The 14,777-nt window shown below is 34.8% G+C and overlaps 1 protein-coding gene across 4 annotated transcripts in view; it reads left to right on the top strand.

Moving 5' to 3' along the window:
* The window catches only part of lmx1ba (LIM homeobox transcription factor 1, beta a), a 118,130-nt gene extending 104,968 nt beyond the window's left edge, over positions 1–13,162 (top strand). For 2 of the 4 annotated variants that reach the window (XR_012405926.1, XR_012405925.1), the window contains exons 5-9: positions 411–488; positions 1,225–1,291; positions 4,671–4,835; positions 10,312–10,569; positions 12,621–12,686. Coding sequence is in view for 2 of the 4 variants with exons in the window: in NM_001025168.2 (NP_001020339.1) it covers positions 411–488; positions 1,225–1,291; positions 4,671–4,835; positions 10,312–10,469 (468 nt within the window). In the remaining 2 variants the exon portion in view is untranslated. Of the gene's footprint in view, positions 1–410; positions 489–1,224; positions 1,292–4,670; positions 4,836–10,311 lie in introns of all 4 variants that reach the window. The other 2 variants (NM_001025168.2, NM_001362592.1) reach the window with 1 other exon arrangement.
* The last annotated feature ends 1,615 nt before the right edge of the window (positions 13,163–14,777 follow it).

Genomic DNA, 14,777 nt, shown 5'->3' with positions numbered 1-14,777 from the left:
TAAGGTCAAAATTTTTGCCCCCTTAAGCAATATTTGTTTTGGATTGTGTACAGAATAAACCACTGTTACACACAATGACTTGCCTAATTACCCTAACTGTACCCTAATTGACCAAGTTAAGCCTTTAAATGTCACTTTAAGCTGAATACAATTATCTAGAAAAAATATCTAGTCAAAAATTATTTAGTCAAAGATAAATTAAATCCGTTATTAGAAATGAGTTAAAACTTTTACATTTAGAAATGTGTTGAAAAAAAATCTCTCTGTTAAACAGAAATTGGGGGAAAATATAAATAATAATAATAAGAATTCAAATTTACCAGGAGGGCTAATGACTTCAACTGTATGTAATGCATTTGGCATAGTACAGTTGTGTAATGTGTGTGGTGTGTTTGTGTGTGTTATTCAAGGTGAGAGAGACTCTGGCTGCTGAGACGGGTTTGAGTGTTCGAGTCGTGCAGGTGTGGTTTCAGAACCAGAGAGCAAAGGTGAGCACATACACAGATTCACACCCAATTATCATCATCTGGAAATTTTAAAAGGCAGCATTATTTTTTCATGCATAAAGACTCAGACACTGTAAATATATGTGAGGATATAGTTTGTATATTTTTCTGTTTGCAATTTCTATTAACATTGCACTGTTACAGTAGATGCATTGCTTATTTACATAACATAATAAATTAATTAAATAATTTATCATTTTATTTATTTTAATTAAAATTTTCTATACATACAAAAAGTCAATGTCTATATATACAAAATGTCTAATTTAGGTTTAGTTAAAATTAACTGGTCTAAAAAGAATAAATAAATAAATTAATTAATTAATTAATAAATAAATAAATATATAAATAAATAAATAAATAAATAAAACTGAAATAAAAATAAAATAAACCTAAACAGTAATATGAAACTTAAAAACAAACAAAAAAGACGAAAGCACATGACACAAGTACAAAATAATTACATCAAAATACAATGAAAGCTTGGAAAAGTACCAATAATTAAAAATAAATATAACAAAAGCATACAATTAAATAGAAGTAAAAGCTAAAATGCAAAAAAATAGCATACAAAATAAATAATGTATTATAAGTAATTCTAAAATAACGCTGAATGGCTGTCACGAGGCACTAGTGTCTTCAGTAACTCTTTCATTTTTCCTCTTAGTCATTTATGATGTTCAACATGCTTTAATAATTTTCTTTTGTTCCTGCTCAGATGAAGAAATTAGCACGCCGACAACAGCAGCAACAGGAGCAGCAGAACTCTCAGAGACTCGGACAAGGTACAAACACACACACACACACACAAACACCAGGGCCGGATTAACCAATGGGCATTATGGGCACAGGCCCGGGGGGGGGTGCCGATTTTTGTAGTGTCTTTTTAGGCTAAGTGCAAATAGCGCACCTCGTTGGAATACATAGATATGTACACTAGTTGAGTGATTCCCGCCCATCACCGTTTGATTGACAGAGATAACATAACTAAAGAGAGCAACAAACATTAGTGTGAGTGGCGTAGCTTGTAAAGCGCATGACAACATGTTTTGATGCGATTGATCATGAACCCGACGTCTGATGAACTCATTCTTGTTTTTTTTCCCACTACATATCAGATTTTACCTACTCTTCATCACAAGGAAGACAAGTAGGAATCATTAATAAGTGTGTTTATTATGGAAGACTGAGGGTGCTTTGACACCTACACTTTTGTTTCGGAACGTGTCTCGTTTGCCCAGTTAGCGCGGTTCGTTTGGCATATGTGAACAGGGTAATCGCGCTCTGTTCCGCGACAAAGTAATCGCTCCGAGATCGCTTGAATGAGGTGGTCTCGGCTCGATTGAAACGAACCCTGGAGCGGTTCGATTACAGTGAGAAAGCGATCCGATCCGAGTGCGGTTATATCACAGTATATGTGTATTACATATTTTTATGAAGAGAGAATTATGAGTAGGGCGAGAAATTTTGCGAGTCTCCGGATGCCCGCAAACGAGTGATGATCTCCCGGTAATCTCGAGTCTCCCTCCCGGTCCTCAAATAGGCTATGTCGTGCACCCTCCTCACCCCTCCCCACCGCATCTCTCCTCTGACACGTCGCGCGCGCGCACCCTGTCAATCACCACCAAACCACCACCTCTCCTGAAAGCTTAGCGGGACGCTGCAAAATAAACCCTGACACTCTGACCAATGTGAGGAGAGTTTACTCGCACGTGACTTGTTTTAGCTCTTTTGGTCCGATTAGAAACTTTGCAATGTGAAAGTGAACCGCTCCAAGAGCAAAGAGCAACAATGTAACATTTGTAATCTCTGTTTCGGAACAACTGAATCAATTCACAGGTGTGAAAGCACCCTCAGATTCATAGAACTGGATTGGAGAGGTGTTATATCCAAATCATTTGCATTATAAGAAGTTTTCAAAGCGTGCTTTAAATGCTTTAAAAATAAGTTAAATATTTGTAGACTAGAATATATATGTACTGTATTTCATTTAGCTTAAAAATGCGGGCAATGCATTATAGATAAATTTTATTTAACAAATATTATATTGATCTTATTTTTTTAATTCAACTATAGGGGTGTGGCTTGGTAGGGGGCCTACAAGTCATTGTGCCCAGGGACCTCTGAATTCTTAATCCGGGCCTGACAAACACACACTATTAACAATGTCCTGCATGTAGAATCTACAGTTTGCCAGTAACCTGCTGTATATGTGTTACAGCAAAAATACTGTATTTAAATGGCTAGCACCATTTATCTTGCTGCATGTATTGGAGTAATGTATATATTGACTAAACATTGCAGTCATTTTCACAATGCAACTTTAAAACCCCGTAATATACCACATAACTGTCCTACAGTTAAATACAGTTCATATTACAGTTAAATACTGTCTAATTTAACAAAAATCTGTGCAAAAGCAGTGCACATTCACAATGTTTGACCAATGAAAGCCATATATGTTAGAAAAATGCTTTGAAAATGTAAAAAAAAAAAAAAAAAATCACTAATAAACTGTGGGCAAATCGACTACCCTTTCATTATGTTCAGGGCTGTTTTTGCCCCATTGACTGCCGTTTTAATGACCTTTTTTAAATGTAAAGCCATGGCAGCATATAATCATGCAATGTTGATTGTTGCTGGTTTTACCTGTTGAAAAGAGGTACAACTTGTAAGTTTTGTCCCATCTTATATTAAGTGGCCTTAACTAATATATACTTACACTGAAGTTATTTTGTACTTATAATGTAAATACATTTTGACTTGTGCTTATACTTGATTAAATACCAGTGGTGTAAAGTAACTAATTACAAATACTCACATTACTGTAATTGAGTAGTTTTTCTCAGAAATTGTAATTTACTAAGTAGTTTTATAAATGTGTACTTTTACTTTTCCTTAAGTACATTTTAGTGGAGTATCAGTACTTTTTACCCACTACTTTCCTTTAACCTGCAGTCACCACTCTATTTCTTTCTTGTCTTTGGTGATTGGCTAAAGTAGAAAAATCAGTCCTGTGATTCCTGTCCAATCAAATCGCACATAGAAAGTAAATCACATGATACTGAACAACATCAACACATGGGCGCTTTATAAATGCAGCAAACCTTTTAGAAGCATTAACAATGTCCAAGAAGATGTTTAAAATATTCACACACATTGACGCTCAGTCTTTTAATAGACTGGATGTCACTGATGAGAAAATAGATGTCGACTGTAAAAAAAAAAAAAACGATTTTGACTGTATGATGACTGAAATCACCAAACAGCCTCCTTAAACAACCACTAAATGGAACGAATGAAAAATGGAATCAAGGACCGAACGAAAGAAGGACTGAACTAATGAAGGAAGGAAGGACCAAATAAATGAAGGAAGGACTGAACAAACTAAGGAAGGAAGGAACGAACAAAGGACCTATTGAGGGAAGGATCAAAATTATGAATGAAAGAACGAATGAACGAGCGAACAAATGAAGGGAGGAATGAAGGAAGGACCCAAGGAATGAAGGAAGGAATGAACAAATGAATGAAGGAAGGAAAGAACAAGGGGCCTAGTGAAGAATGGAACAAAAATAAAAACAAACGAACGAACAAAAGACCAAATGAAGTAAGGATTCAAGGAAGAGCTGAACAAACTAAGAAAGGAACGAACGAATGAACAAAGGACCAAATGAAGGAAGGAACAAAAATATATATGAGCGAACAAATGAAGGGAGGACCGAATGAATGAAGGAACAAACAAATTAAAGAATGAAAGAAGGACAGAACAAACAAACAATGAAAGAAAGTTGGAAGGAACAAATGAATATAGGAAGATTACTGCACTACAGAATGTTACGTTTACACATCACTGCACAAACTGCATGTAAATGCAAAACGGCTTTTTATGGCGTAATACTCACTAATCACTACTCATGAGTACTTTTTTAAAATGCCTACTTTTTACTTATACTTTGAGAAATATTTACAACATATACTTTTACTCTACTTGCACTACATTTTTGTGCAAATAATGGTACTTTTACTTGAGTATGATGTTTCAGTACTCTTTTCACTACTGTTAAATACCCGCAGGTAATTACATCTGGGATTCATTTCTGTAATTACATTTATAATTACACTGTGTGTGTGTCATGACTCGGCTAACGGGTGTTTTTTCTGCAGATGTGATGTCCAGCCGGATGGAGAATCTGATGAGCTCTTACACACCGCTCGCTCCTCCTCCTCCGCATGCGTTGGTATCTATGGAGAGCAGCGGATACAGCACAGACCCCTTCCAGCAAGGCCTCACGCCGCCGCAGATGCCCGGAGACCACATGAACCCATATGGTGAGCCCTGTGTGAAGATCACGCACACACTTAGAGTACACTGTTAAAAAAAACAAGTGTTAATTAGGAGTTTGGGTATTTTGTGATTCACAAGTGTTTTTTAATCGGATTATGGGATGTTAATCTCTGCTCTGTCGACTTTTAATGTTGAAAATTCCACTCTACAGTTTAACAAAGTGACTTTTACTGACATTTTTGTAGTTTGAGGTAATACAGTTGAAGTCAGAATTATTAGCCCCCCTGAATTATTAGACCGCTTGTTTGTTTTTTCCCCCAATTTCTGTTTAACGGAGGGAAGATTTCTTTAACACATTTCTAAACATAACAGTTTTAATAACTCATCTCTAATAACTGATTTATTTTATCTTTGCCATGATGACAGTAAATAATATTTGACTATATATTTTTCAAGACACTTCTATACAGCTTAAAGTGACATTTAAAGACTTAACTGGGTTAATTAGGTGAACTAGGCAGGTTAGGGTAATTAGGCAAGTTATTTTATAGCGATGGTTTGCTCTGTTGGTTATCAAGAAAAAATATAGCTTAAAGGGGCTAATAATATTGTCCGAAAAATGGTGTTTAAAAAATTAAAAACTGCTTTTAATGTAGGTGAAATCAAACAAATAAGACTTTTTCCAGAAGACAAAATATTATCAGACATACTGTGAAAATGTCCTCGCTCTGTTACACACCATATGGAAATATATAAAAAAAAAGAAGAAAAAAATTCAAAGGGGGCTAATAATTCTGACTTCAACTGTATAGTGTATAAGAATTAGTATCTAGAGAAATAAGTTTGTAAAATAACAGAAAATGTGCTGCAGTTTATCACAAGGTTTTTGCAGTGTAATATACAACTCCAACACGGACAATATATCACTGCACACTATTAAAAATGTTCATAAAAGTCCCCTTTGCAAGGTTTTCAAAGCCAAGAGGCAACAAAAAAAGCAGATACAGTACAAAGCAGCAGGGACACAAAACAATAACAATATCACAAATGCAGATAATAACATATAAAACCAACTAAACACTAAAAGCAAACACAGTGATCCTGTACTGTTGACTGGATTGAATTCTCAAAAGATGATAGTGGAATAAAAGTGTTGAGCTTTATAGACTGCTGCAGATGATTCCAAGCATCAGCAGCAGAAAAACTGAAAGAGTAGCGACCAAATGAAGTGCGAACTTTGGGTATACAAAGGCTAATAAAACCAGGGGTTTTCAACTGGGGTCTGCGGACCCCTGGTGGGCCGCAAGAGAGTGCTAGGGTGTCCGCGAAAAACTTGGCAGAAACAAAAAATTATTTTAATGAGATATTTTTTTTCCAATCCTAAAATGATTAATGTCTATAAATTATTAATCTATATATAGTTTTATGATTTATATAAGTGGATGCTTAATTGAAATGTGTTTATCCCAAAATACTTTACACTTTTTAGGGTTTTGCATACCGTTCAGTGGAGCAATTAGCGGCTGTTAGTGCAGTACAGATGGTGGAAAGATTTTTAAAGAATCCTGCTCCCACAAGCAGATTATGCACATCTGACTTGGCGAGCGTTAAGGCGAAAACCAGAAAAAATGACAAATCTTACATTGCGTTTGGTTTTACCTGCATGTTAAAGCAGGGAGTCGATAGACCCCGGTGTGTTCTTTGTCAAGATATTCTCTTTAATGAATGCATGAAACCATCCAAGCTCAAGCGCCATCTACAGCAGAAACATCCCAATGAGGCAGAAAAATCGACGGACTATTTCTAACATCAGGAGCTGTGTTTGGCCGGACAGGCTAATATTTTTCGGCAGCAAGCATTAGTCCCTGAGAGATGTTTAAAAGCGTCATATTTGGCATCACTCCACATCGCGATTGCTAAGAAGCCGCACACAGTTGGCGAAGCATTGTTATTACCAGCTACCAAAGACATCGTCAAAGAGTTATTTGGAGAGGAAGCGGCACGAAAGGTAGATTGTGTGCCTTTGTCAGACAACACAGTAAGCTGATGCACAAATTCAATGTAAATATTTTAGGTAAATATTTATGTAAATATTTTAAATATTTATTTATGTAAATATTTATGTAAATATTTTAAATATTTTATATTCACACTTTACAATAAGGTTCATAAGTTAATGTTAATTAATGCATTTACTAACATGAACAAACAATAAACCATACATTTACTACAGTATTTATTCATTTTAATAAACGTTAGTTAATAAAAATACAGTAGTTCATTGTTAGTTCATGTTAACTCATGGTGCATTAACTAATGTTAACAAACATAGACTTGAATGTTAATATTGCATTAGTAAATGTTCAATTATGATTAATAAATACGGTACATGTGTTGTTTATGATTAGTTCATGTTAGTAAATGCATTAACTAATGAACCTTATTGTAAAGTGTTACCATATCATGCAGTTTTCCATAAATACAAGATAGAGGAAAAAAACACCAGAAATTACAAATGTTACAAATGTCCAGGTTTACCTTTTCATCTACCAGTGCCTTATTTAGAAAAGCTCTCTTGTTCAGTTAACGTAAATATTTCCTTTTTTTTTTTTTTTTTTTTTTTTTACGAAATATAAAAATTGAAAATAATTTTTGGCTATAGTGAGTTGCCAATTAATAAAATAAATAGTTTTGAAAGCAACACCATTTTGCATGCCTGTGAAATATGAACTATAGTACCTTCACGTTATAAAGAATTTTAGTTTACATTCTTATTCTTGTAATACATAAATGCCTTTAAACTTTAGGCAAAGGGGTCCCCTGCAATCAGTCATCATATATGGGGGTCCCTGAGATTAAAAAGTTTGAAAACCCCTTAATAAAACTACTAGAGCACAGATTTCGACGTGTTTCCTGAATGTTAAGAAATGATTGTAAATATAGTGGATTTTTTCCAATTGAGAGTTTTATAAGACAACAGAAACAGTGAATTTGTCGACATGATTGAAGAGATTTTTTTTATACCTGTTTGCTTTGAAACGTGCTTTTTTCCCTTTGGTTCATATTTCATGAAGCTTTAATGAAGACTTTTAAATGTTTATGGAAGAAATGAATGGAAAAATGGCACCAACGCTGCATTAATGCGTTCTAATGAAAAAGGTGGAAAAAAAGTCAATCAATATCAAATGATATGCACAAAACTGGACGATGATGCCAAACACATAAAAACAGGTCATCTTGCACTTTAAAATTAGCAATTTTCTGTATTTTATTATTATATTAATTATTATTTTTTATTTATTTATGCTTTTGAGTTGCATTTTGAACTTTCTTCCAACAACTTTTAACCTTGAGAAGTTGTAAAAAGTGACTTTCATGAACATTATTAATAGTTTAAGTGATATATTGTCTGTGTTGGTGTTGTGTATTACATTACAAAAACTTTCCAATAAACTACCAGTACATTTTCTGTCATTTTTACAAACTTATTTCTCTATATTTTATTTCTTATATTATTTCAAACTACTAAAATGTCAATAAAAGTTACTGTATTAAACTGTAGAGTTGAATTTGTAACATTAAAAGTGAACAGAGCAGAGATCAACATCCCATAATACAATTCACACCCAGAAATAAACACTTGTGAATGACAAAATACCAAAACTCCTAACTAACAGATATTATTGTAGTGTGTATCCTCTTTTCTCTGAAGTGATTTGACCAAAACTAAATACACACACACACACAAACACACACACACACACACACACACACACACACACACACACACACACACACACACACACACACACACACACACACACACACACACACACACACACACACACACACACACACACACACACACGTCCTATTAAGTTTCTCAGGAATGCAATTGAGCAGAAGTCTCTGCTAATGCTGCATTTGGGCTCAATAAAAATAAATGTGCCATTAAACTGTCTTCACCCTTATGTAACAGTGTCAATTAGTTTTTGAGGAGCCTATAAAATTACACGCAGTGAAAGTGATTGTGTATCTGCTGCTGGATTGCACAATGATCACTGCAATCTGTCCCGCTGAGACCTGACGCAAATCACTAGTTTGTGCTCTTTTATATAAGCTTTGAAAAGCAGCCCAGAGTCTTATTTCTGCTGCTGGTTGATCATACTTTTATGGCTTACAGTAAATGGTGTCCTCCAGGACTGAACAAACTCCTGGAGCAAACTTATTATAGCAAAAGCTTCTGTTCAGTGAGATTGGCATGTCTGATTATTAGCTGTGCTACTCTTAAAAGAATTATGTTTGCTGGTTTGTTCATGCAACTTTTTTTAAACAATTTGATTTTTGATTTTTTTTTTTAATGGGGACAACTTAATTGTTTTATGTTCAGTTTACTTTAATTTGTATAAACAATTGAGTTAACTTAATTGATTTTTCAAGAGTTCACACATGCAGCTCATGATTTATATATAGCTTGTTTGGCGTGCTGTCCCGGGAGAGAGCCCTGAGCTCAAGAGATCCTCGAGCCCAGAGCTCCCCCCTTTCGCAGGGTGAGGGGAGATTGAGCTCAGCTCGATGGAAGCATGGTGGTGTTGGCATTATGCTGTGGGGATGTTTTTCAGCAGCAGGAACTGGAAGACTAGTCAGGATAGAGGGAAAGATGAATGCAGCAATTTACAGAGACATCCTGAATGAAAACCTGCTTCAGAGTGCTCTTGACCTCAGACTGGGGCGACAGTTCATCCTGCAGCAGGACAATAACCCAAAGCACACCGCCAAAATATCAATAGAGTGGCTTCACAACAACTCTGTGAATATTCTTAAGTGGCCCAGCCAGAGCCCAGACCTAAATCCTATAGTACATCTGTGGAGAGATCTGAAAATGGCTGTACACCGTCACTTTCCATCCAGTCTGTTATTGTTTTTATAAATGTTATAAAACAAAACAAAAAACGCCATGTTTCAGGACATGTTTAAATTCATTTGCAGACAAAACAATACCAATGTTTTTAATTCAAAATAAGCAACATTTAAATAATCACAACGAATAACACAATTTCCAGAATTTGGCGTAATCAACTCAATGGTCGTCAGCTCGGACATCATTACTGGTCATATTTAAGTGAAGTTTCACAAACTAATTTCGTGATATGATTGACTGCAGCTGGTCACCCATCTACAATCATTAGTTAGCCAATCTGATTAATCCAAACTCACTATAAGTAGCCTCACTAGAACTACTTCCTTACCTTCGTTTTCAGAAGAAACCTCCCATCCACCCCTTGTCCACCTTTCCTCCTTTACCACGGGGAGCTCTCGAGAACCACCTGATCTCGTACTTCCCTTACATGCTCTATTGACCAGGCGGGAGCCCTGGGCTCAAATATCTCCGAGCTCAGGGTTCTCTCCTGGGAAAGCATGTCAAACCTGCTAACATTTGTCAAACAACATCTATTGAGTTTTACCGTTTGATGTTGTATTTACTATCTTTAACCTAAATTTCTTCCTTTTGTTCTTCAGGAAACGACTCGATTTTCCACGACATTGACAGCGACACATCTCTAACCAGCCTGAGCGACTGTTTCATGAGCGCATCGGATGCCGCAGCCCTGCAGAGCCGCGTGGGAAACCCCATCGATCGCCTGTATTCAATGCAGAGCTCCTACTTCACCTCCTGAAAGCAAACCCTGAAGCTAAACATCCACAAACACTACCTATCAGATACGTCCAGCGCTGCAAACACTAACCATCATGTTAAAAAGGCTTTTCTTATCTGGAGTTTTTGTCTTGTTTCTAGTCCAAATATCTAAAAGTTCTCAAATCAAAAAGTAGGAAATTTTGGGTCTCATTCAATAACCATTTTCTAAATATAGGAAAAAAGTAATAATAATTCGATTTCGTTTTCACGAATGAATCATGATTTGACAAAACTTTTAAAAATTGATGGTTAATGTGCAAAAAAATTTTAATAGATTTTACGAATAATTCATGATTCGTCAGGGGCCTCATGTATAAAGGCTTACATTAAATTCATACTAAATTATTGCGTACAGCTGTAAATATGCGTACGCAGTGTTTCATACATCTAAATTTTTAACTGCGTACGCACATTTACAGCTTTGTCTGTATGCAATGTTTTAGTATGAATTTAACGCAAGTCTTCGTACACGAGGCCTCTGATGAATCATGAATTATTCGTAAAAATCTATTACATTTTTTTTTTACATTTACCATCAATTTTTAAAAGTCCAAAAGCTTCAGAATCCTGCGCATATTCTGTTTGTACATCTGAATTAACGTGAAACTGAGCGCAAAACCCCTCCCTGCCTCCTCCCCCGTATAAATATGGTAATGACTCTACTTTGACAAGACCAAATAAAAAAGCAATGGCAAAAGCAAGCAAGAAGAGAAACTTTAAACAGAATGTGAATTGGTGGTGCTCCTTTCGGAGGTAGACCAGAGAAAAACAGTGTTATTTGCAAGTTTATCCTCCGGAATTGATAACAAAAGAAAAAAAATAGAGTGGGAGAGTTTAGCTGATGCGGTTAACACAGTGGGGTCTGAACATCGCAATGAGTGAATTAAAAAATAAATGGTCCGATGTAAAGGTGTTACATTTTGTAGTGTCTATTTAGGCTGAGTACAAATAGCACACCTCGTTGGAATATAGTTGAGTGATTCCCGCCCATCACCATTTGATTGACAGAGATAGCATAACTAAAGAAAGCGGCATACGTAGCTCGTAAAGTGCATGGCAACATGTTTTGACTTGTTTGATCATGAACTCGGTTCGAATCCAGCGTCTGATGAACTCATTCTTTTTTTTTCCCCTGCTACACATTAGAATTTTCCTACTCTTCATCACGAGTAAGACAAGTAGGAATCATTAATAAGTGTGTGTATTATGTTAAGCGCATTTCAGTGTCACATATTATTTGCACATTTATTGAATGGAAATGTTTCCAATTCACGTATGCAAGTTCGTCTTCAGGTGGCGCCTTTATAGCAATGTGCGTGGAGTCGATTGCTCCGATTACATTGTGATCGATCGATGAAAGTTGCGCTTTAATGTTTGGCTGGTCAACTGCATGGAAACCTTATATACCTGCTAGACATGCGGATAATCCCGTCCCAAACAGCTGCCATTGCACGGCTCAAAGATATTTTGTGGTGTGTAATTTAACATAATCGCCTCTAGGAGTCGCCAATGGAAATAAAACAAACACTCACAAGAAACGTAAGTATGCCAGGCATGAAGTTGGCATGGACCAACGCACTTTCTCATTCATCGTTAGTAAATCCAAACGTGAGCGTGAAATCTGGCGCATGCAAAGTTTTTGTGCGTACGCAGCATTGATGCATGATGGTACGGTGGCCGGGAAATGCAAAACAACATTACAAAGTGTGAAACACTTTTACAAAGCTCGAGACAAATTTACATTTCGAAAAACATTTTTACCTGTCATCAGACACAATTACAAAGGAAAAACAATTTTACCCATGACGAAACAAATTTACATTTTAGAAAAAAAAAACAAGACGCAAAACACTTTTACAAGTGATGAAAAAAATTTACAATTACAGATTCCTTACTGAAAGGGAATGTACCACACACCGGTAGTGACCCGGAATGTACCACACCGGGAGTGACGTGGGGGAAAGTTGTTGTTGTTGATCTGGTTCAATTCCATGTCAACAGCTCCATTAGGAATATTATTGCCAGAAATAAACATAACATGTTTAATACTTGTTTCCCCCACTGTATTTACCGCTGAAAGCACAACAATATGTTTAACTTGTCAAGAGATTTTTAGATATTTGGATTACAGAAACAAGACAAACACTTTTAGTTAAAAAAAAAAAAAAAAACTTTTGCAATTGATATATAAGAAAAACAGATGGTGGTTTTGCGCTGTTAAAGACATTTAAGCCAATCAGACAGTAATTGCAAAACTGAAGACTTCAAGACCAAATATATTCAGGACATTGACAGCAGTAGATTGAACCACTGGCTGAACAGATCCAGTTTAGACTGTAAACCCATAAACACAACACATTTGGAAAGACTTCAGTGCATTGGAGCGCATTACAACAACAAAAAATAAACCATACCTGATGGAGGATCTCAAAGAAACGTCGATGTTTGTTGGTAAAGAGAACTAGCTATTTATTACGTACATGTGCCAAGTAAACCTAAAAAGCTTTATTTAAAACAAACTGTGTTAGAGTAAGAAGCGTACACATCTTTATGTAAGTCAATGGAAGAGAGTGTAGTATTACTGCTGATGTTTTAAAATGTATATGTTTATTTCACTGTGCTATTTATTTCTCATTCGCATTCTTGGACATTGTGGAGGATGCTTTTTGTTTAGTTTTTCGCTCAACTTGCTAAAATTACCAAAGTTTGTTGGTACTAAAAATAAAGAAATGATGAAAATCAACTGTATATATTTCAAGTTTGTCATTTAAAATGATATTTAACACATATATGGTTTGTTTTTGTCTATTATTTTTGAGTTCAAGTGTACATTATTGTCTTTCTTAACAGTTTGCATTTTTTTATAATAACAATATTTAACACAGATTATTTTTCTATTTATTTATTTATTTTTATCCATTTATTTATTTTTAATTATTTATTTATTTTTATTTATTTATTGTAATTTATTTATTGTTAATAAATTTATGTTATCATTTATTAATTTTTTATTGCTATTTATCTATTTATTTTTATTTATTTATTTATTTATTTTTATTTGTTATTTATTATTGTTAGTTATTATTTATTGTTAGTTATTATTGTTCTTTATTTATTTATTTTTATTTATTTGTTATTGTTATTTGTTTATGTATTGTTATTAATTAATTAATTAATCAATCATTTGTTTTTAATTGTTATTTATTTAGTTTTATTTATTTATTAGTCATTATTGTTATTTATTTATTTGTTTATTTTTTTATTTTTTATTTTCATTTATTTATTAGTTGTTTTTTAATTGTTCTTTATTTATTATTGTTCTTTATTATTGTTATTTATTTATTGTTATTTATTTATAATTTTTTATTAATTTATTTATCTTTTTTATTTATTTATTGTTATGTGTTTTTGTTTATTTATTTATTTTTATTTTATATTTATTAATTTATTGCTTATTGTGTATTTTTATTTATTTATTTATTGGGACTCTATTTATATCTGTATTTATGTATAAAATATACACAATGGTCCTGAAAAATCTCCTCTCGAAGGGCTATCTAGCCCTTCCCCTCAGCCCTATTTCTTCAAGCTAAAGAGAACTGCGACACCCCGAACCTTTTACGGGAACACCCAAAACGAGGGGTAGGAGTAAGGGTAGAATTGGGCCTAAGTTAGGAATTACTTCAGAGAAGCAGCACGATCAGATAAGCATTAATCAGAGGATGATTGTGTATGCAGACACAGCCATAATTGAGGTTGGTGTCGTGATCTTGTTGTTTTGGGTGTGCATTAACTTGGGCAACCTGAAAAATGCAGATTTTTTTGATACAAATGTTTATAAATGAATCATAAGAGACAGTTGTTGTAGGGCTGGGCGATAAAATCTGTATCGATATTTATTTACCAAACACCATTGTCAAATCGATTGAAAAAGATTCGGTCTGAAGTTTCAGTATGAAGGCTAAAGCAGTGCCTATAAGCTTGGGTGTAAGTTTGTCATTTACAACAGAGGCGCGCGACTTGCACGACACGCATATGGGAGCGACGCACACATGTTGTGCAAGCAGCGTGCACATGAACCGCACGCATTTTCCAGCCCCACTTAGTTGAAAACATCTGAACTATTATAAAAATGACCTGAGCGCACCGCAATTCATGTAAGTAGAGCAAACCAATCCACTTCACACTTTGTATGGAATATACACGTTTCAGTAATAACGGCAGAGTGATTACCTCAGACAGATTTGTCCGCTTGCCATCCTCTGTGAAAATGGTTGATGGTCACCAA

The sequence above is a fragment of the Danio rerio genome, chromosome 5, assembly GCF_049306965.1.
Source record: "Danio rerio strain Tuebingen ecotype United States chromosome 5, GRCz12tu, whole genome shotgun sequence".
Lineage (NCBI taxonomy): Eukaryota > Metazoa > Chordata > Actinopteri > Cypriniformes > Danionidae > Danio > Danio rerio.
This window is presented reverse-complemented; position numbering and strand designations above follow the sequence as displayed.